Raw genomic sequence first — 20,562 nt, forward strand, 5'->3', positions numbered from 1 at the left:
GAAGAAGGAAGGTGATCCAGGGCAGAGGCGGGTGGTGGGCAACGAGCTAGACCAGATGGAAGTACAGCAAGTAGGCTGGCATTAGAGGAGCGAAGTGTGCAGGCTGGGTTGTAGGCAGAGAGTTGTTAGGTGACATAGGAGGGGGCAGGTGAATGACAGCTTTAAAGCCAATGGTAAGGGTTTGATGTGGAGGTGGATGGGCAACCACTGGAAGTTCTTGAGTAGTGGGGAAACTTGGACTGAGCGGTTTTGTAGAAAAATGATCAGGGCAGCGGAGTGAAATATGGACTTCTTTTCCAAATGTTATTTTTTTAGCACTTTCTGAAAAGATCACTTTACCTATTTCATCTATGAAGATGATGGAGGGCTGGAGCTTTATTGCAAGAGAGAAAACGGCAGCTGCCAGTTTCTGAGATTCTCCATACCATTTATCAGTCAGCGTTGAAGGCTGAAGGTTAATAAAGCGACACCCTGCTTCCTTGGCAGTAGCCTTGGCAATCAGTGTTTTACCACAGCCTGGAGGACCGTAGAGAAGAACGCCTGGAAAACAATAATAATGTGTTAAGGTTTTATGGTTGAGAAAGGAAAATGGTCTTTGGGCTTTAACTGGTGAGGCTCCCAACTAAGAATCATGCTGATCTGCTTGGAAACTTTTCCGACTCATACGAGTTGCTTGGTCTCGCAGGAACTGGGGGCGAGGGTGGGGGAGGTGAAGAGATGTCTCGGGATGACCGAGAACCTGGAAGCTCACTTGTCTGAGGGCCAGGAGCCACCGGTTTCCACGGAATTCTTCTGCCCCAGTCCACCAGCCTCTCAGGACCCTCTTATTTGGGTATAAATAAGGATACACTTCATCAAAAGGAGAGGAAAAAATCGAGACAGAGGTGACCGATGCATTGGTTTTCCAGAACATTTCTAATCTAGTGTAATGGGAATTGATTGAATTATCATTTACTCTTACAACAGAATTAAGCAGGGATAGTCAAGGATGAATTTAATAGGAAAACTGAGTTGGGGGAAGACAAAATGACTTGCTCAATATTCAGGACAATCCCGTTTCTCCTTTAAAATATCAATACATAAACTTGGCTTTAACAATTTAAACAAACCATGTGCAATTAACATCCAAAACTAAAAGTGTCTGGAAAGAGTTTGTGTTGATGGTATATTTGTTATCGGCTTGAACTCGCCTGAAACGGCTGAGCTTGACCAGTACTTAGGTTTTTGATGCTGTGGTTGTGTTTCCCTGTGCATCTTATTGGTCAGAGGGTTGCCTGATGGACACTTCAAATTTGTCTTGTAGAGTCCTTCCTTTAGAATCAGATTTATTGAGTGCTTACTGTGTGCAGAGCATTGTACTACGCACTTAGGAGAATACAATATAACAGAGTTGGAAGACACGACTTTGCCCACACAACACACACAGTCTAGAAGAGAAGACAGACATTAATAGACATCAAATTACAGATATGTAAATAAGTGCTGTGGGGCTGAGGGAGGGATGACTAAAGGGTGCAAATCCCCCCAAAATAGAAAAATAAATGAACTCAAACTTAAAACAAGTTTGTTTTGTTCTTTCTGCTAGGGAAAAAAAAAACCCAACTATTTAGTTGTATTTATTCAAAGCAAAGGGTGGCACTTCTCAAACTGTCCAGTTACAGACATATAATCAGCCTAGTGAGTCAACAACAGGACTCTAAGGCAAACTCTGAGGATATGCAGGGTGGGAGTCCAGTACCCTCTCCTCTAGATAACACTGCTACATTCTTTCTTTGGAAGAGATATGGTGGTAAGCAGTATTTCATTAATTTTTTTTTCCTCCAAGTGTTTACTGAAATCTTCATGTGGCATCATTTGAGTGGGACTTCTCCTATGATAAAACGAGAAATACTCATGATCCACGAGAGAAAAGAGCGTTGTCTGACTTGACCTCCATCCTCAAACTTAGAAATGTACTTTCGAACATGCTGAACTTTTCCCTCTAATAAGTCATCATAGACCATTTTTTTTTTAAGTGCGCATATTTAGATTGAGAGGTAAATATATTACAGTATTAGCGCATCTATTTTTCCTGAAAATGGGACTCCAGAAGTGATCACTTGTTACATTTTCTCCAGAAGATACTAGTTTACACATTCTAAGCAACATTCTTTGTTGACACAAGGTTCTACTTAATTGTATTAAACTGTCAAAAGAGATCTCTTTTGCAAACTTGGCTGAGAATCCACTTTGAGCAACTCACCACCCAGGCTATGTCAACAGTACATAGAAACAACAAAAGGTGAATGGTGATGGTGGTCTAGGTACTAACAGGGAAACGTGCATTCAGAGAAAGCACGTTAATGATCTTGATGCCCATCACAAGCAATGAAAGACTATTAAATGATAGTTGGAATTCAGTCGATTAAAACTGAGGATGAAACATTAGCTTGATAAAGCCCCTCATCTGAAATACTTTGGCCTCTGGAGCAGTGTGGCCTAGTGGAAAAACGGGCCAGGGAGAATCAAAGCTCCTGGGTTCTAATCCCAACTCTGTCACTTGCTTGCTGGGTGATTTTAGGCAAGTCACTTAATTTCTCTGTCTCAGTTTCCCGATCTGTTAAATGGGGATTAAATGTCCTCCCTGATTATCTTCTTTCTAGGTGAGCGTTTATTACAGCGCTTAACAAACAGCACAGTTATTGAGATCCCTTCTGCTAATATGCAGTCATTCCAGTTTATGCATATTTTCCTTGAAATCTACATATTAACATTGAATTAAATGATTTTTTTTTTACCCAGTTCAGGGGAAAAAGGCAGGAAAAACTACCACTTTTTTATGGTATTTGTTAAGTGCTTACTACGTGCCAGGCACTGTACTGATGCTGAAGTAGATGAGAGTCGATCAGGTTGGACACAGTCCCACACGGGGCTTGCAGTCTTAATCTCCATTTTACAGACGAGGTAACTGAGGCCCAGAGAAGTACGTAAAGTGACTTGCAAAAGGTCACAAAGCAGACAAGTGGCAGAGCTGGGATCGGAACCCAGGAACGCTGCTTCTCTGCTTGTCCACAGATAAAAGTAAAAGCACGTGCCCATATTTTCAAGGCAGTCTAGACGCCAATCTCCACTCCAGAAAATGATACGCTTTAGCATAATGACCACGCAGAGCACTGTTATCAGCCAGAAACCAAGAGCTCTCAAAGGCTGGCAAATATACTCTTCATGTTGATGCTCCACTCTGCCTAGGGCTTTTCTCTATACCTTTTGGAGGCTGCAGGAGCCTGGAATTTTCAAAGAGATGCTTCTTCTTGATGGGCAAAATGACTGTGTCCTTCAGATCGGTAATGACATCATCTAAGCCTGCTATATCACTCCAAGTCACCTGATTTTAAAAAAGAGAGGCATACAAGTGTTAGCATTCTTCTTTACAGGGATGAAAAGTTCAAAGGGAAAACAATTCTTCATTAACAACGCTAAATAATTCCAAGTAGAAATTGATCTACCCACCGCATAATTTCCTCGGTGAATACACTACTTCCCTATTGTTTTTCAAGCAGACCGGTTTAAATTCCCATCAGTGTCTCCTCTTAGTATAGCGCTCTGCACACAATAAGCACTTGAAAAACACATGTTCACTTTAACTCTTTTTCATTATAGCGATCTTTGTTAAGAATAGTTGGCATGACAGTTCATCAGTCCTGAGTTTTTCTACATTTTGTAACTGAAATTGCCACTGAGTCAAAACTTCAACTTCATCGGGCCGGTAACAACCAAAATCACACACCGGAAACTTCTGTCCGCTTGATGAACAACATCCCAGCTAAACACTCTCAGGAAGCACAGGGTGGGAAAGCAAGCTCTCTGCACCATTTCCCTGATACTCCACCTGAATCAGATTAATGCCTTTCAATGAATGGTAAACTAGTGGCTGGGCATTTATGGACTGCCCACACCCTCTCAACCACAGCCCTGCTGGGTTGGATGCCAGAGAGATGCGTAGTCAGTAGCACTGTTTTCGGTATACCACCTTCCCCACCCTGGATATACCATCTAAAGGGTCTTTGGGCAGTTGGGGACCCAAAGCATCAAAGGGCAGACTCCCGTCCTCCTCATACATAAGCTCGCAGAGCTTACTACAACTCCCACATCAGTCAGCTTCAGGTTTTGTAATTATACGGTCACTCTTTCAATGGTGACTTCTTTCCACGCATCTCCTCCCTCTAGAGTTGCTTAGTTCTAAAAAGAAGGGGAAAAAAAAAGCCTCCTGCTTTCACATATAGATGATGGGCTACTAGGGAGGGGCAAACCCAAAGAGAAACCCTGTTTTGATAATTAGTATTCAATCCGTGGAATTTATTGAGAACTTACTATGTGCAGAGCACTGTTCTAAGTGCTTGGGGGAGTACAGCGCAAGAAAAATTAGCCGACACTTCCCTGCCCATAATGACCCTTATAGTCTACAATAGTAAAGGAGTACTACTAAAGGAGTAGTAAGAAAGCAGTGTGGTTCAGTGGAAAGAGCCCGAGCTTGGGGGTCAGAGGTTGTGGGTTCTAATCCTGGCCCCGCCACTTGTCAGCTGTGTGTCTTTGGGCAAGTCACTTCACTTCTCTGTGCCTCAGTTACCTCACCTGTAAAATGGGGATTAAGACTGTGAACCTCACGTGGGACAATCTGATCACCTTGCATCCCCCCCAGCACTTAGAACAGTGTTTTGCACATAGTAAGCGCCATCCTCATCATTATTATTATTATTAAGAAAGGTAGGCAAGTTGGAAGACAGTTTTCAAACACCAGAGAGAAGGAGAAGCTAAAAGCTCTTTGGTGGGATTAAAACTCGGTGGGGATGGGATATGCCTTGAAACTTGGGTATTTGGGGTCAAATCAGCCCCAGTTATGAGTATGTCTCATTCAACTGCCAAGGAAACTCAACATGCACATTCCACATCTCCAGATTACTAGAGAAAACTAGAATAAGGAGGTAGAGGGAATGTGCTTTTAGCTGAAACAAAGGATCGGAGCCTTAAAATAGGTTAGATGAGGATAAACGAGGAAGATTTAAAAAAAGTTCCTGAAGAAAGGAAGGAGGAAAATGGTCCTGGAAAGAGTATTGCTTACAACCAAACTGTCAAGTCGCTCATATTTACTGAGTGCTTACTGTGTGCAGAGCATTGTTGCTAAATGGGTTTCAAATCACATGACTTGTTAGAGAGCGATAAATGGTGTTTGTATTCAAACACCACGCTGTTCTTTAAGCAGAGTATAGACTACATGCAAATCTACACGGTTACTGGGATAAGCTTCCTAGAACGCACTTGAGATAATGGCCTAAACCTCCCAGCCCAATATCCTTGACCACTGTACTAAGCGTTTGGAAGGGTACAATGTAACAATGTAACTACATTCCATGGTGTTTTAAAGAGATCAAAGTTCAACAAATAGGGACTGAAGTTGAGGTGGATTAAGGTTTAGAATGAAATGTGTGTTTCCAAAACATTTTTCATTTTTCTGTGCTTGATGATGGGGCTTGAGTAATCAGCTTTTATTCAAATTGATAGGATAAAGCAGTTCTCCTATAACAGGGGATAGCATTCATACAAAAAAAAACCCCATGTTAAGAAAAGCCCCCCACCACAGAATTCACCTGTTCTAATGCTGTGCACCAGGGCACAAATGAATGCACAAAATCAGTTACTGGATCCAGAGCCTTGCACTAAGTGCTTGGGAAAGTACAATGGAAGTAACCCAGGTTCCCTGCCCTTAAGAAGTTTACAGGCATATGGCAAAATTGTTCCAGAATTCCCTACCAACATTCGGGCCAAAACACATAATGAAAGCACATATTACGGCCGAGCTGGATGTGCTCATATTTCACCAGTACAGTGTGGCTTAGTGGAAAGACCCTAGGCTTGGGAGTCAGAAGTCGTGGGTTCTAATACCGGCTCTACCACTTATCAGCTGTGTGACTTTGGGCAAGTCACTTAACTTCTCTGGGCCTCAGTTACCTCAGCTGTAATATGGAGATTAAGACTGTGAGCCCCACGTGAGACAACTTGATTACCTTGTATCTAACCCAGAGCTTAGAAAAGTGCTTGGCACATAGTAAGCGCTTAACAAATACCAAAATTATTATTCTTACATGCACTATTAAAGTATTAATAACTCCAAGCTATCCTGGAAATCCTGGATAAAAATTTTTACAAAACCACTGAAAAACAAAATCTAGAAGGCCCCTTATATTCCGAGACATATTTTCAGCAGAGTCACCCACAAAAATATCTGAAATGAGAAGGGAGGGTCTTACATGCATGTTAAGAGGATCGACTAGATGTGCGGCGATGCTCATTTCATATTCTGAAAGCTTCACGTTTTTCACACCAATTTGCTTCATTAGCTTTTCAGCCTAGAAAGAAAACAGCAGCTGTGAATATTAAGTCATTTCCTTCGTCCTGATTTTTAGAAGTGTATCACTTGAAAATTGACAGCTCAGAGAAGTAAAGTGAATGACAGGCAATAAAGAAACTTTGAGTGTGTGCCTCCATTGGTGGGAATGGACAGGTGTGAATATTCATAAGGCTGGACAAATTCTAACACTTTCTTTCACAGCCTCAAGCCATTCATTTCACCCTCCAGCTCTGGCTTCACCATCTCTAAAACAGAGAAACGCTAATCAAAATTTATATTCAGAATCTGTCCTACATCTTAATTTGCTTGAATAAAAATGGAACTTAATTCTCACAATACCCTTTTGAGGTATTATTATTCAAAGCTCATACATTTAGAAACTGGAGAAAAGGGACTGAGTTGAATAACCAAGAGCACACAGATTGCCAGTGACCAAGCTACATAGACAAATCAGAATTATGAGATCCTCTTGCTTGGTCTCGAGCCTATCCATCAATGGTATTGAGATAATCAGCTAATAGAACAGAATCTTCAGGGTAATAGGAAAAGAAATTAGCTAATGTCAAAAAAAACCCCATGTAAAATATTCTTTAACTGAAACAGCATGGTGAAATTATGAGTTATAAGCTCACTTGAAACTTGGTTAGCTAGAAAAAAGAAATGCTGAGGTTTGTTTGGTCAATGTAAATTGTGGTAACAGGTAAATCAACCTCAATTCTAAAATTTGGATACTGAAATAAAATCAAAGATTAAAATAAAGTGAAGCCAGTCTTACCAGTACTAGCATGGATTTTCATTATTTAAAAGGAATTTAGATGCACATGTATAAGTGGCTGATTTGGTGGATTCTGTAACATGGAGATAGGAGATCATGTTCAGGTGAATTAGGCTTTCCAGCGTCACTTTCCACCAGCATTCTTAGGCTCTAACGTATTCCTCACAAAAAACAAGGACTCATTGTTTTCTCTGGATTATAAATTAGTATACTAGAAAAGAGAGAAGTTTGCTTTCGCTTTTTATGGTTGGATCCCTGAGATGGGGAGCAGAAGTTTCTTACATTTTCAAAATAAAGTTCAAGTCACAGCTCAGGTATTTTGCCCAAGGAAACCTGCAGGGGAAAATCCCCAAGAAAAAACTTGAGTTTTCAAATACAACATGGAAAGTTATATCTCCCTTCCTCCTTCCATCAACATCCTCCCCAGCACCACACCCAAAGCAGCATGGCTCAGTGGAAAGAGCACGGGCTTGGGAGTCAGAGGTCATGAGTTTGAATCCCGGCTCTGCCACTTATCAGCTGTGTGACTGTGGGCAAGTCACTTAACTTCTCTGTGCCTCAGTTACCTCATCTGTAAAATGGGGATTAACTGTGAGCCTCACGTGAGACAACCTCATTACCCTGTATCTACCTCAGCACTTAGAACAGTGCTTGGCACATAGTAAGCGCTTAACAAATACCAACATTAGCGACGAAAAGTCTGCTGCAACTTGGGAGATGAATTGAGGCAGTCCTGAGAGTTTCGATTTTTGGTTCCCCTTCCCTTGCTTATCGCTGTTCATTTAGCAAGAAATCCAAATACCCTTGTCCGTACCGGATCATAGCTTCACTGAGGCGAGATGCAGATTTCATCTCCTGAACTGCTTGTGAATCTCTTAAGACAGGATTGTCATCCGACAGATGACGAGTACAATATATTTCTGGGATTTACTTGCATAAGAAGACATTAATGTAAAAAAAAAAAACCCCTGGAGATCAGAAATTAAGTTATTATAAGACAATTAGTAAGCAGTTAAGGATATTGTGACACATTAGTCACCAAAATCATGACGGTGTTGGCGTCGAACATCCACATGGTAAGAACAGTGAGAAAATTAATTCCCACCCTTGTAATGAGTTTGTTTTTTTTAAAGAGACCAGAAAAACTCAACAGCCCTGGTATTTCTGAAACTGAGAAATAAGGTCAAGAATTACACTACTTGACTTTGAGTAGCCACACAACTTTTAAAATTTTCTAATGCAGATGGGCCAATTTAGATAAGCCTGGGTCAGTCACCTTGGTGCTTGCTGCGGCCCAAATTTTGGCTACTTATTACACTAGATGTAGCCAACGACTCTTTTGAATTATTTTTGCTGACCCAGCTCTTGGAAAAGTATATTAAATCTCAAAGTCCTCAGGAGTTGACTGGAAAACTATTATTATTTAGGATTTCCAGAGTATTTCTTCACACAAAAAACACTTCACCATTGTTACTTTATACGTAAAATACTTCGCCATGGTTCTGATCATTCATTATCTCCTCTCTTTATCTAAATGAATTGCCTCTAGAGTTAAAAGAGCTACCGTATGCCACGGCATTTCGCTGGGAATTGAAAACAAGTGATTCCCTAATATTTGGAGTGGAGGAAATATTTGTAAAAAAAGAGAAATGATGTTCAAATTAAAATATCAGTTGTATCTTACCTGTTTCTGAGCTTCTACTTTTTGTTTTCTGGTTGGATCAATTGCATCTACCATCCATTTGATGGTAAAGTATGTGACTGCTCCAAATATTGTCAATCGGAAAATTAAACCAACAACTTCGTTTCGACTCAAGGGACGAGAAAAGGCTTCAGCCTGCACCATTTTGATTCCTAACCTTTGATACAAAAAAAAAAGAAAAAAATAATTTTATCATGCAACGGTATCGTTCTGTGCAATTCTGACATTTGGTTATACCAATCAAATTTATGATCTAACATCAAATGCCACGAATGTTTTGTTAAAATAGAAATAAATTTTTTAACCTTCCTTCGAAAATTAAAATGAAAGCTAACTTAAAAGGTGAAAATTTATGGTTACATTCGAAAAAGCTCCCATGGTAACTACTGCAAAAAGGATTTTTCATGAGTGAAAGACTATGGAGAGAACTCAAGTGCCTAGTACTTAAATAACATTCTAAGGATCATTTATAAATAGTTCCGCTAGTCATGAAATACTGACAAAATTGCTAAAAAAAACCAACCCCTAAATAATTGGTCACTTGCTTAACAATGAATCTTATAGCATTTGGATGTTTCCAATAAAAAACAATTTCTTTAATTTTTTTAAACGGTACTTGTTAAGTGATTGCTATGTGTCAGGAAATGTATTAAGCGCTGGGTAGATAGGAGATAATGAGGTTGGATAGGAGTCCCTGTCCCACATAGCGCTCATAGTCTAAATCCCCATTTTACATTTGAGGTAATCGAGGCACAGAGAAGTTAAGTGACTTGCCCAAAGTCACACAGAAGACCAGTGGAGGACCCAGGTCCTCTGACTCCCAGGCCCACGCTTGTTCCACTAGGCCACGGTGCTTAACTCTTCAACGCAGTCAAGAGTAACACAACCTAAACTGGGCTTTGGCATCAGATAACGCATTATTTCCATGTTTCCCTCGGTATAGTTTTGAATGTCCCTGCGGAAGTCCAATTTATAACATGTCTCAATCCTAAGTGTCATGTACACCACCTTATGCCGACTACAAATTCAAACCGTAATCTCGTAAAGATGACTAACAGTGAGTTGCCCTTACCTTAAACAACCTGCCAAAACTGTTGGGCCAAGAAACCCAGAACAGGAGGAATTTTGATGACCAAACATGAAGAGTCAAATACAGAATCAACAAAGCAGCTGTTCGCTGACTCCATAAGTGCGCCCCATGAAGACAGCTAGGACTGTGTCCAACCCCATTAATCTGGAACTACCCCAGCACTTCCCCTCTCAGGGTCGCACCTGGAGACTTTCCAGTTCTCTACCGGTCTCGGCTACGGGAGGGAGAGTCAGGCGGAGGCCTACCCATTCCATTGCTAGCTTGGACAGTGGCTAGCGAGTGGAAGGCCATCTGCTTCAAGGCAAAACTCACCCGTGCTGGGCAGCAGCGGCATGGGAGAGAGTCGAGGGCGGAGACTCACGTTTACTGCGCGGAAGGCGGCAGTGGTAAACCACGTCCGGATTTTGACCAAGAAAACTCTCTGGATCCGCTACCGGAACGACTGCAGATGGAGAGCGGGGCGTTCTGGGAGAGATGTGTCCTTGGTTTTGCTATGGGTCGGAAATGACTCGACGGCGTCAGACAAGACCCCACCGCTTAGAACAGCGTTCAACACATAGTAAGCGCATAACAAATGCCATACTTCAAACAGTGAAGCCCCACTGGGTTGGATAACATCATCAGTTTAGGCTCTCCACTTCAAAAAAAAAAAAAAAAAGAAAAGAAAAAAGCCACCAGTGACAAACTGGCTATACCTTTTTTGTACCGCGGCAAGATCTCATCAAATAATATTTAATGAGTCCCTCTGGGTACAAAATAAAAAAAAGCCACCATATGATTACTTTTAATGACCTGGGGAAGTGTTTTCCAACGACTGCTTAAGGCCACGGATACTCAGACCTAGAAAGCTGAAATACCATCAACAGTAGAAATGTTGCTACTGCATTTCTCCCATGCTCGCTTTGTGCAGTAATTCTAAATTAAGAACGTTCATAAAATTATAGGCCAGAAGGAACCTCCAGGGACCATCGGCCTACCAGTTGTCAACTAAGAAAAAGGGGGCCTAAACCAACTGCTAAACTGCCTTGTAAATATCTACTGAAAGGGCAAGTCAACCCTCCATCAGTAACTAGTCACAGATTGTCACGGTTGTTTCAAATCAAGAAGCAGCGTGGCTTAGTGGAAAGAGCACAGGCTTGGGAGTCAGAGGTTGTGGGTTCTAATCCCCGCTCTGCCACCTGTCTGCTGTGTGACCTTGGGCAAGCCACAACTTCTCTGGGCCTCAGTTGCCTCCTCTGTAAAATAAGGATGAAGACTGTGAGCCCCACGTGGGACAACCTGATCACCTTGTATCCCCCCAGCACTTAGAACAGTGCTTGGCACACAGTAAGCGCTTAACAAATACCATCATCATTATTATTATTAATAAAATATTTAGCACAGCGATCTGCACAAAGCAATGCTCAATAAATTTCACTGATTGTGTGATTGGACAGCATCAATGGAGCTAGACTCTGGGCACTGCCTGGTAAATTTGGCAGGGAAGACCAGAACAGCTACGAATCAATCAAATCGTATCTAGTAAGTGCCTCCTGGGTGCAGAGCACTGCAGTAAGTAAGCACTTGGGAAAGTACGCTACAACAATATAAAAGCAGTAATAGATGCATGCTCTGCCCACAACCCATTATCTATTCTAATGTCTGTCTCCCCGGGGAACTGTAAACTCCTTGTGAGCAGGCATCGCGTCTACCAACTCTACTGTACTGTCCTCTTTCACGCTCTGCAACCAGTAAGCGCTCAATAAGTACCATTGATTAATTCATGTGGATGTGGCATGGCTAGCTGGGTCAGACCTAGGGATGCCCAGTCCTTTCCTAATTACCAGTGGGTCAGAACAAGGATGTAGAGTAGACGCCGCCCTATCCCAATGGTTCTCCAGCTAACCTGGAAGATGCAGGGCGACTCCTGGCTGAAGGTGTCAGCAGAAGCTTCCTTCCATTCCCCGGGGAAACCCTTCCACCTCAACGGATTTCCGAGAATTGTTCAGAATCCTGGAAATGGTCATTCCAGAATTGCTGAATGCCCTAGAGCAGGACGAGCAGCCAAGTGTTTTCAGTATCAATCAACTGTACTTATTGAGCACTTTCTGTGTGTAGAGCTCTGTACTAAGCACTTAAAGTACAATATACCCATTCCCTACCCACAACGAGATCACAGACTAGAGGGTTACTTGACCAGAAATGTCCGTGGGCTGATGAATTTTTTTTACTGGAAACAACAACAAAGCATCATCTTTTATCTATTCAAAAACATGGATCTGGGGCAGCAATAAATCTATAAAACAGAGATTAACTTTATTAATAATGTTGGTATGCGTTAAGCGCTTACTATGTGCAGAGCACTGTTCTAAGCGCTGGGGTAGATACAGGGTAATCAGGTTGTCCAACGTGAGGCTCACGGTTAATCTCCATTTTACCTCTATGCCTCTGGGGAGACTCCTGGGCTCCAGCCATAAAATCAGGGTACGGGGACTTGGAAAGCAGGGAGGATGAGCCCAAACATGAGGCATAGAGAAGTGAAGTGACTTGACCACAGTCACACAGCTCACAGGTGGCAGAGCCGGGAGTCGAACTCATGACCTCTGACTCCGAAGCCCAGGCTCTTTCCACTGAGCCACGCTGCTTCGTACAAGAGTGGCCAAAAAAATCAGTAGGGTGCTGTGACTAGAAAAGAATTTCAGGCTACTCATGGCTTAAGGCCCAAGGCACACCCTTAGCTATAGTGATCATGACAGCACTCATTTCTGACAACATACGGTGTGCAGAACGTTGACCTAAGCGCTTGGGAGTACCATGTATAGAGTTGGTAGATACGATCTCTGTCCAGTGTTCCCAAGGTTTTACGGAGGCCTCACGCAGCAGGGCATTTTCTCTTTCCTGCTGAAGCAGAGGAAAGCAGGAATGGGTGGAGTCTTCTGGTTGGTGAAGTGAGACCGAAGGCAAGTTCCCAGGGAGGCAGGCCAGCTGCCTGGCGGATGGGACTACAGGGGCACTCAGCTGCCAACATGCACAGAGTCTGCTGGGTACAAGGCCCTCGACGAGAAGAGGAGATGGCGGTTTTCCTCTTTCTCCCTGCCCATTTGGTTTCCTGTCCTTGAGTCTCCCCGTCGGTCCTCCAATTCCCCTCTGCCTCTTTCTGTCCCGTTAGCCCTTGCCAAAACCAGACTGGAAGACCCAAGTGACCTCAAACCTCAGGCGCAGTGTAACCTGGTGCCGCCATACGTGATGCTCTGTGGAAATAAACGGATTTCATATGATCGCAGAGCACTTCTCGGATACATGAAGACAACACATCGGAAGGATCTTCTCTACATTCCCACCAATGAGCGCCACGATTTCGAAGACGTCAACGTGGAGAGGGGGAAGGAAGCCGGGAGAGCCATTCCGTGGCACCCCTCCCTGAAGAAAGTGTGGAGATGTAGCTGAACCAAAGAGAGGGACTGGGGAAAACGTAGAGGGGCCACGATGTGGGAAGGAGACCCTCGGCTACCTTGGAGGCAAAAGGTCACGAGCTGTAGACCTGGAAAAGCAGAACGGGGGAGGAGTTCACGCTGTGGATCCTAGAGTGACACGGGACACGGGCCAGGACAGGAGAGGATCTCTGGAGGTTCAGAACCCAGCAGCTACAACTCTGGAGAAGCAAGGTTCTTGGTTTGTGTTTATGTGTGTGGGGAGTAATAGATCCAGGGAAAGGCGGCTTGAACTGGGTTTGGTTTATTTTATTACCTCGCTAAGAGCTTATTAAATATTGTTGAGAATCGACAGGGCAGTGGAAGCCTGTGGTAGCATCTGGAGGGGAAGCTCTGGGTGGCGGGGAGCGTGGCTCAGTGGAAAGAGCCCGGGCTCGGGAGGTAGAGGTCATGGGTGCGAATTCCAGCTCCGCCACATCAGCTGTGTGACTTTGGGCAAGTCACTTCACTTCTCTGTGCCTCCGCTACCTCATCTGTAAAATGGGGATGAAGACTGTGAGCCCCACGTGGGACAACCTGATCACCTTGTATCCCCCCAGCGCTTAGAAGAGTGTTTTGCACATAGTAAGCGCTTAACAAATTCCACCATTATTACTCACTCATTCGTGTGGATCTGGGGAAGGCACCGGTGCAAGAGGGAATGCTGTGTTCGTGGGCTTTCTGCCACCAGCCCCAGGAAGGGGTTGTAGGCTAGTTCCTGAGGACCTCTATGCCTCTGGGGAGACGCCTGGGCTCCAGCCATAAAATCAGGGTACGGGGACTTGGAAAGCAGGGAGGATGAGCCCAAAACCTGAGTCAGAAGAACTGGAAGGCTTCAAGCCCCAGCAGGGGTTGATCGGTGGCCAGGAACTCTTTCGGCCCTGATATCTGTTGCCCAACTGTCCATTCCAAGTGCTCAGTACAGTGCTCTGCACATAGTAAGGGCTCAATAAATACTATTGAATGAATGAATTTTGACCAGAAAACTCCTGGTTGTGTTACAGCTACCCAACATGTAGTTTCATGGCTTCAAACGAAAATTTCAATACCAAAATGTAGATTCTATCAAGACGCACTAAAACTTCCCAAACTATACAGGATCTGGGAGCTAGCCAGAGGAGTTTGTCTAACCTAAGGAAGCAGCATGGCTCAATGGAAACAGCACGGGCTTAGGAGTCAGGGGTCCTCAGCCTGTCAGCTGTGTGACTTTGGGCAAATCACTTCACTTCTCTGGGCCTCAGTTCCTTCATCTGTAAAATGGGGATGAAGACTGTGAGCCTCACGTGGGACAACCTGATTACCCTGTATCTACCCCAGCGCTCAGAAGAGTGCTGCGCACATAGTAAGCGCTTAACAAATACCAACGTTATTATTATTAACCTGAGCTTCCGGCGAATAACGAGAAGGTCATGCCATCTGGTGAAAGCTTATTGTTACAAGTCACCACAACCACAATCCTTCTTCAGTGTTTATACTGTGTGTGCTCCTTGGAATTGGAGCTGTTCTTACCATAGGATCAAGCATGCACCCTTGTGACTGCAAAGCTCGACAACCTCCTAAAGCTAATGTCAAGTCATGAGAATCCTGGGCTGCAATATCAACCTCATTGTTTTGTTTCCCGTTTTACGACGTCGCATTTAGACGCCCAGCGCGGCACTAGGATCTTGCGTGGAAACAAATGCTGGGTTTTCCACCTCACCAGTTTTCCTGTTCTGTTTCAGATACTCATAATATTCTGAAATGTTGCCAAAACGGCATTATACAAGTTACAAGACAATGACATGGGTTGGGACCATTCGCTTCGTCTGAATCGTCCGGCCCTGCTGTTTTGTACATTAAAGTCATTTGAGCAGAATACTCAAATGGAAACTATATAGAACCAGTGTGGCCTAATGGAAACACCATGGGCCTGGAGGTCAGAAAACCTGGGCTCAAAATCTGGCTTTGCCACTTGTCTGCTGTGTGACCTCGGGCAAGTCACTTCACTCCCTCTGCGCCTCAGTCACCACATCATCAAGAGTGGCTGGCACATAGTAAGCGCTTAACTGGCTTAGTGGAAAGAGCCTGGGGTTCGGAGTCAGAGGTCATGAGTTCAACTCCCGGCTCTGCCACCTGTCAGCTGTGTGTCTGTGGGCAAGTCACTTCACTTCTCTGTGCCTCAGTTACCTCATCTGTAAAATGGGGATTAACTGTGAGCCTCACGTGGGACAACCTGATTCCCCTGTATCTCCCCCAGCGCTTAGAACAGTGCTCTGCACATAGTAAGTGCTTAACAAATACCAGCATTATTATTAACGGCTACCATGATTATCACTGCCCCTGGGCCCTAGGGGTGGGCGGGGGATCAGCCTCTGCCTGTGCGGTAGCCCGGCGCCGGCCAGCAGGGGGCGCCAGTCCCCCCCCCGGGTGGCAGACCCGGCGCCGGCCAGCAGGGGGCGCCAGTCTCCCCCCCAAGGTGGGGCCGTCCTTCGTCAGTGGGGTAGGCCCAGCGCCGGCCAGCAGGGGGCGACATTTTCTCCCCCCCCCCAACCCGGGTGGTACCGTCCTCCGCCTGTGGGGTAGCCCGGCGCTGGTCGACAGGGGGCGCCAGTCCCCTCCCAGGGTGGTAGGTCCGGCGCCGGCCAGCAGGGGGCGCCAGTCTTACCCCCCCAAGGTGGGCCGTCAGTAGGGTAGGCCCAGCGCCGGCCAGCAGGGGGCGCCAGTCTCACCCCCCCAAGGTGGGCCGTCAGTAGGGTAGGCCCAGCGCCGGCCAGCAGGGGGCGACAGTTTCCCCCCCCAGGGTGGCGCCATCCTCCGCCTGTGGGGTAGGCCCGGCGCGGACCAGCAGGGGGCGCCAGTCCCCCCAAGGTGGGGCCGTCCTCTAGTTGCAGGGTAGGCCCCGGCGCCCGCCAGCAGGGGGCGCCAGTGTCCCACCGAGGTGGGGTCGTCCTCCGGCTGCAGGGTAGCCCCGGCCCGCAGGGGGCGCCAGTCTCCCCCCAGGGTGGTGCCGTCCTCCGGCTGCGGGGTAGCCCGGCGCCGGGCAGCAGGGGGCGCCAGTTCCCCCTCCCCCAGGGCGGGGGTCCGGGAGCGCAGGCCGCGGAGGAGGCCGGGAGGCGGTAGCCGGGGTGACCTTCCCTCCCCCGCCCGACCCGCATCCCCCGGCCCGACCCGGCCCGGCCCGGCCCGGCCCGGCCCGCACCCCTCGACCCGGCCGGACCCGGCCGGGCCCAGCCGCCCTCCTTCCTTCCTTTCCTCCCTCCCGGACCCGCTCCTTACCCCGCGGGAAGCCGCCCCCGGCCGCGCGCCCGCCCTCCGGCAGGAAGCAACCCCCGCGCCGCACAACTGCTTCCGGGATCAGCGCCTCCGGGGTCATCGCCCCCTCCCTTCTCCTCCGCTCGCCGGACGCCCACGGCGCATGCGCGCCCGCCCCGCCCCCGCCGTATTTCTCCGAGCTGCAGCGCCTCACCATTCATTAATAATAATAATGTTGGTATTTGTTAAGCGCTTACTATGTGCCGAGCACTGTTCTAAGCGCTGGGGGAGATCCAGGGTCATCAGGTGGTCCCGCGTGAGGCTCACAGTCTTCATCCCCCTTTTCCAGATGAGGTCACTGAGGCCCAGAGAAGTGAAGTGACTCGCCCACAGTCACACAGCTGCCAAGTGGCAGAGCCGGGATTCGAACTCATGACCCTTGACTCCCAAGCCCGGGCTCTTTCCACGGAGCCACGCTGCTTCTCAATAATGTTGGTATTTGTTAAGCGCCTACTATGTGCCGAGCACTGTTCTAGACACAGGGGAATCAGGCTGTCCCACGTGGGGCTCACAGTCTTCGTCCCCATTTTCCAGATGAGGGAACTGAGGCAAAGAGAAGTGAAGTGACTGGCCCACAGTCCCCCAGCTGCCAAGTGGCCGAGTCGGGATTCGAACCCATGACCTCGGACTCCAAAACCCGTGCTCTTTCCACGGAGCCACGCTGCTTCTCTATTTGAGGAAGGGAAGATTCGAAGGGCTTGTTATTCCTCAATAATAATAATAAGGATGATGTTGGTATTAAGCGCTTACTATGGGGCAGAGCACTGTTCTAAGCGCTGGGGGAGATCCAGGGTCATCAGTTTGTCCCATGTGGGGCTCACAGTCTTCATCCCCATTTTAATCTTCATTCAGTACTATTTATTGAGCGCTTACTATGTGCAGAGCACTGTACTAAGCGCTTGGAATGGACAATTGGGCAACAGATAGGGACAATCCCTGCCCATTGACGGGCTTACAGTCTAATCGGGGGAGACAGACAAAAACAGTAGCAATAAATAGAATCAAGGGGATGCACATCTCATTAGAACGTATGCACGTATCCATAATTTATATAATGTCTGACTCCTTTAGACTGTTAAACTCCTCGTGGGCAAGGGATATCTCTACCAACTCTTTTATATCGTCCTCTCCCAAGGGTTTAGTGCAGAGCTCGGCCCACAGTAAGTGTTCAGTGATTAAAAGTGGATTAAAAAATCATTGATTAAAAATTAAAAATTACAAATTTTTAAAAATTGATTTAAAAATACATGGTTCCTTCGGACAAAACACTGCCATTACAGATTTAGAGTTCTGGAAAAAAAGCATTTCGTTTCATTCTAGTCAATCGTGCTGGACCAGGAGGTTCAAAGATGTTGCAAACAAATTAGCATCTTAAAGAGGAAAGTCAAAAGGATACTTTGGGGGGGGGCAAATAATGATAATGTTGGTATTTGTTAAGCGCTGACTCTGTGCGGAGCACTGTGCTAAGCGCTGGGGGAGATCCAGGGTCATCAGGTGGTCCCACATGAAGCTCACAGCCTTCATCCCCGTTTTAATAATATCAATAATGTTGGTATTTAAGCGCTTAATCTGTGCAGAGCACTGTTCTAAACGCTGGGGGAGATCCAGGGTCACCAGATAGTCCCACGTGCGGCTCACAGTCTTCATCCCCACTTCACAGATGAGGTCACTGAGGCCCAGAGAAATGAAGTGATTTGCCCAAGGTCACACAGCTGACAGGTGGCAAAGGCGGGATTCGAACCCATGACCTCTGACTCCCAAGCCCGGGCTCTTTCCACTGAGCCACACTGCTTCAATTGTATTTATCGAGCTCTTACTGTACTAAGCGCTTGGAAAGTACAATGCAACAACAGAGACAATCCCTACAGCAGGTTTAGGAACAGAGCAAAAAGATGGGCCTATATTTATATGTCAAGAAAAGAGCGTGACAACTGGAAGCTTTAACACATCTATAGTGGACAGAGAGAAGATTGAAATTGTTATAATTTTTCTCTCTTGGGATCGACAATCGATAATAAAAGAACTAGAGGCCAGGAAATACGCCCAAGATTAATGTTAGGAAGACTTGCTTTGACGAGCCTGGAAAGAGTCATGAAATGTGCCGATCAATTGCCACAAAAATACAAATTGTCAACTCTACGGTGTTTCCAGGGACAACGTATGCATCCGAAAGCCGGACAGTGAAAAAACAGGATAGGAAGAACATCAAATCTTTTGAAATGTGCTGTTGGAGAGGGCTTTTGTGAATACCATGGACCACCCCCAAAACGAACAAATGGATTTTGGAGCAAATTAAGCCAAAGTGGTCTTTGGAAGGCCAAATGACTCGACTTAGATTAGGATATTTTGGACACATCATTAGGAGGACTAATTCTCTGGGGAAGACACTAATGCTAGGAAAAGTCCAGGGAAAACGTGGAAGAGGCAGCCCGGCAGCTAGATTCATTCATTCAGTAGTATTTATTGAGTGCTTACTATGTGCAGAGCACTGCACTAAGCACTTGGAATGTACAATTCGGCAACAGTTAGAGACAATTCCTGACCAATGACAGGCTCACGGTCTAAACGATGGTGGTATTTGTTAAGGGCTTATTATGTGCCAAACACACTGTTCTAAGCGCAGGGGTTGATACAAGGTAATCAGGTTGTCCCATGCAGGGCTCACAGTCTTAATCCCCATTTTAAAGATGAGGGAACTGAGGCCCAGAGAAGTGAAGTGACTTGCCCAAGGTCACACAGCAGACAAGTGGCGGAGCTGGGATTAGAACCCATGGATAGAGATCATAAGAACGATAACAGGTTAGAAAGGTTGCAGATTATGGCAGAGGACAGTACCTTCTGGAGAAAGTATATCCATGGAGTCACTATGAATCGGAAACGATTTGACGGCACATAATAATAAAAATAATAATAATAAGCGGTTGGCTCGACTGGGGAGAGAGAGACAGGGTGGAGGCCGGGGCTTCTACCAGCTCGGACCGGAGTCAGGAAGAGCAATGAAGCAGCGTGACCTAGTGGGATAGAGCACAGGCCTAGGAGTCAGAGATTTTGGGTTCTGATCCCGACTCCACCGCTTGTCCGCTGTGCGACTTTGGGCAAGCCATTTAACTTCTCTGTGTCTCAGTTACCTCAACTGGAAAATGGGGACGAAGACTGTGAGCCCCATGTGGGACAATCTGATTACCTTGTATCTATCCCAGTGCTTAGAACAGTGCTTGGCACATAGTAAGCGCTTAACAAATGCCATCATTATTATTATCTGTGTCTCAGATACCTCATGTAAAATGGGTATTAATAATAATAATGATGGTATTTGTTAAGCGCTTACTATGTGCCAAGCCCTTAAGTCCCATGTGGGACAGCGATTGTGTCCAACCCGATTTCCTTGTATTCACCCCAGTGCTTAGTACAGCCTAGCGCACAGTAAGTGCTTAACAAATACCACAATTATTATTATCATTCTTTCATTCGATGTATTTATTTATCATATTTACTGAGCACTGTACTAAGCGCTTGGGAAAGGACAACACAACAATAAACAGTGACATTGCCTGCCCACAACGAGCTTATAGTCTAAAGGTCTGTTTCACCCAAGCTTAGAAGATAGGAATGAGGGTAAACAGCCCCGCTTCTCATCCTAAATTAGGCTGCAGATTCACCTACTCTACCCAAAGCCCAGGTTGATCACTTAGCTGACGAGGAAGTGGGTTGTGATTCCCTTCAGAAACACCACCGCTGTCCGACAAGTCTCCCATTCAGTGTCCCCCAACTCAGTAAACCAAGTCAAGTCAGGGGGTTAGGACTCACAACTGCACCTTGCAGAGCGGGTCGGATCTGGCCGACGAGAAGGGTGGCCCTTTCTCCTCCTAA

At 45.9% G+C, this 20,562-nt stretch overlaps 1 protein-coding gene and 1 non-coding gene across 4 annotated transcripts in view; one reads left to right on the top strand and one right to left on the bottom strand.

Moving 5' to 3' along the window:
• The window catches only part of ATAD1 (ATPase family AAA domain containing 1), a 57,705-nt gene that overhangs the window by 27,898 nt on the left and 9,245 nt on the right, over positions 1 to 20,562 (bottom strand). The window contains exons 1-5 of one of the 3 annotated variants that reach the window (XM_007666231.3): positions 16,657 to 16,695; positions 8,845 to 9,019; positions 6,285 to 6,383; positions 3,244 to 3,364; positions 340 to 540 (exon numbers count right to left, since the gene is read on the bottom strand). In XM_007666231.3, coding sequence (XP_007664421.1) covers positions 340 to 540; positions 3,244 to 3,364; positions 6,285 to 6,383; positions 8,845 to 9,006 — 583 coding nt within the window. In that variant the 5' untranslated portion in view covers positions 9,007 to 9,019; positions 16,657 to 16,695. Of the gene's footprint in view, positions 1 to 339; positions 541 to 3,243; positions 3,365 to 6,284; positions 6,384 to 8,844; positions 9,020 to 10,264; positions 10,362 to 16,656; positions 16,696 to 20,562 lie in introns of those variants that run through there. The other 2 variants (XM_001506261.6, XM_007666230.3) reach the window with 2 other exon arrangements.
• Positions 10,117 to 10,254, top strand: LOC114810383. The gene has a single exon (XR_003758083.1). It is a non-coding gene; the product is annotated as a small nucleolar RNA SNORA7 (small nucleolar RNA).

This window comes from Ornithorhynchus anatinus, chromosome 3 (assembly GCF_004115215.2).
Source record: "Ornithorhynchus anatinus isolate Pmale09 chromosome 3, mOrnAna1.pri.v4, whole genome shotgun sequence".
Classification (NCBI taxonomy): domain Eukaryota; kingdom Metazoa; phylum Chordata; class Mammalia; order Monotremata; family Ornithorhynchidae; genus Ornithorhynchus; species Ornithorhynchus anatinus.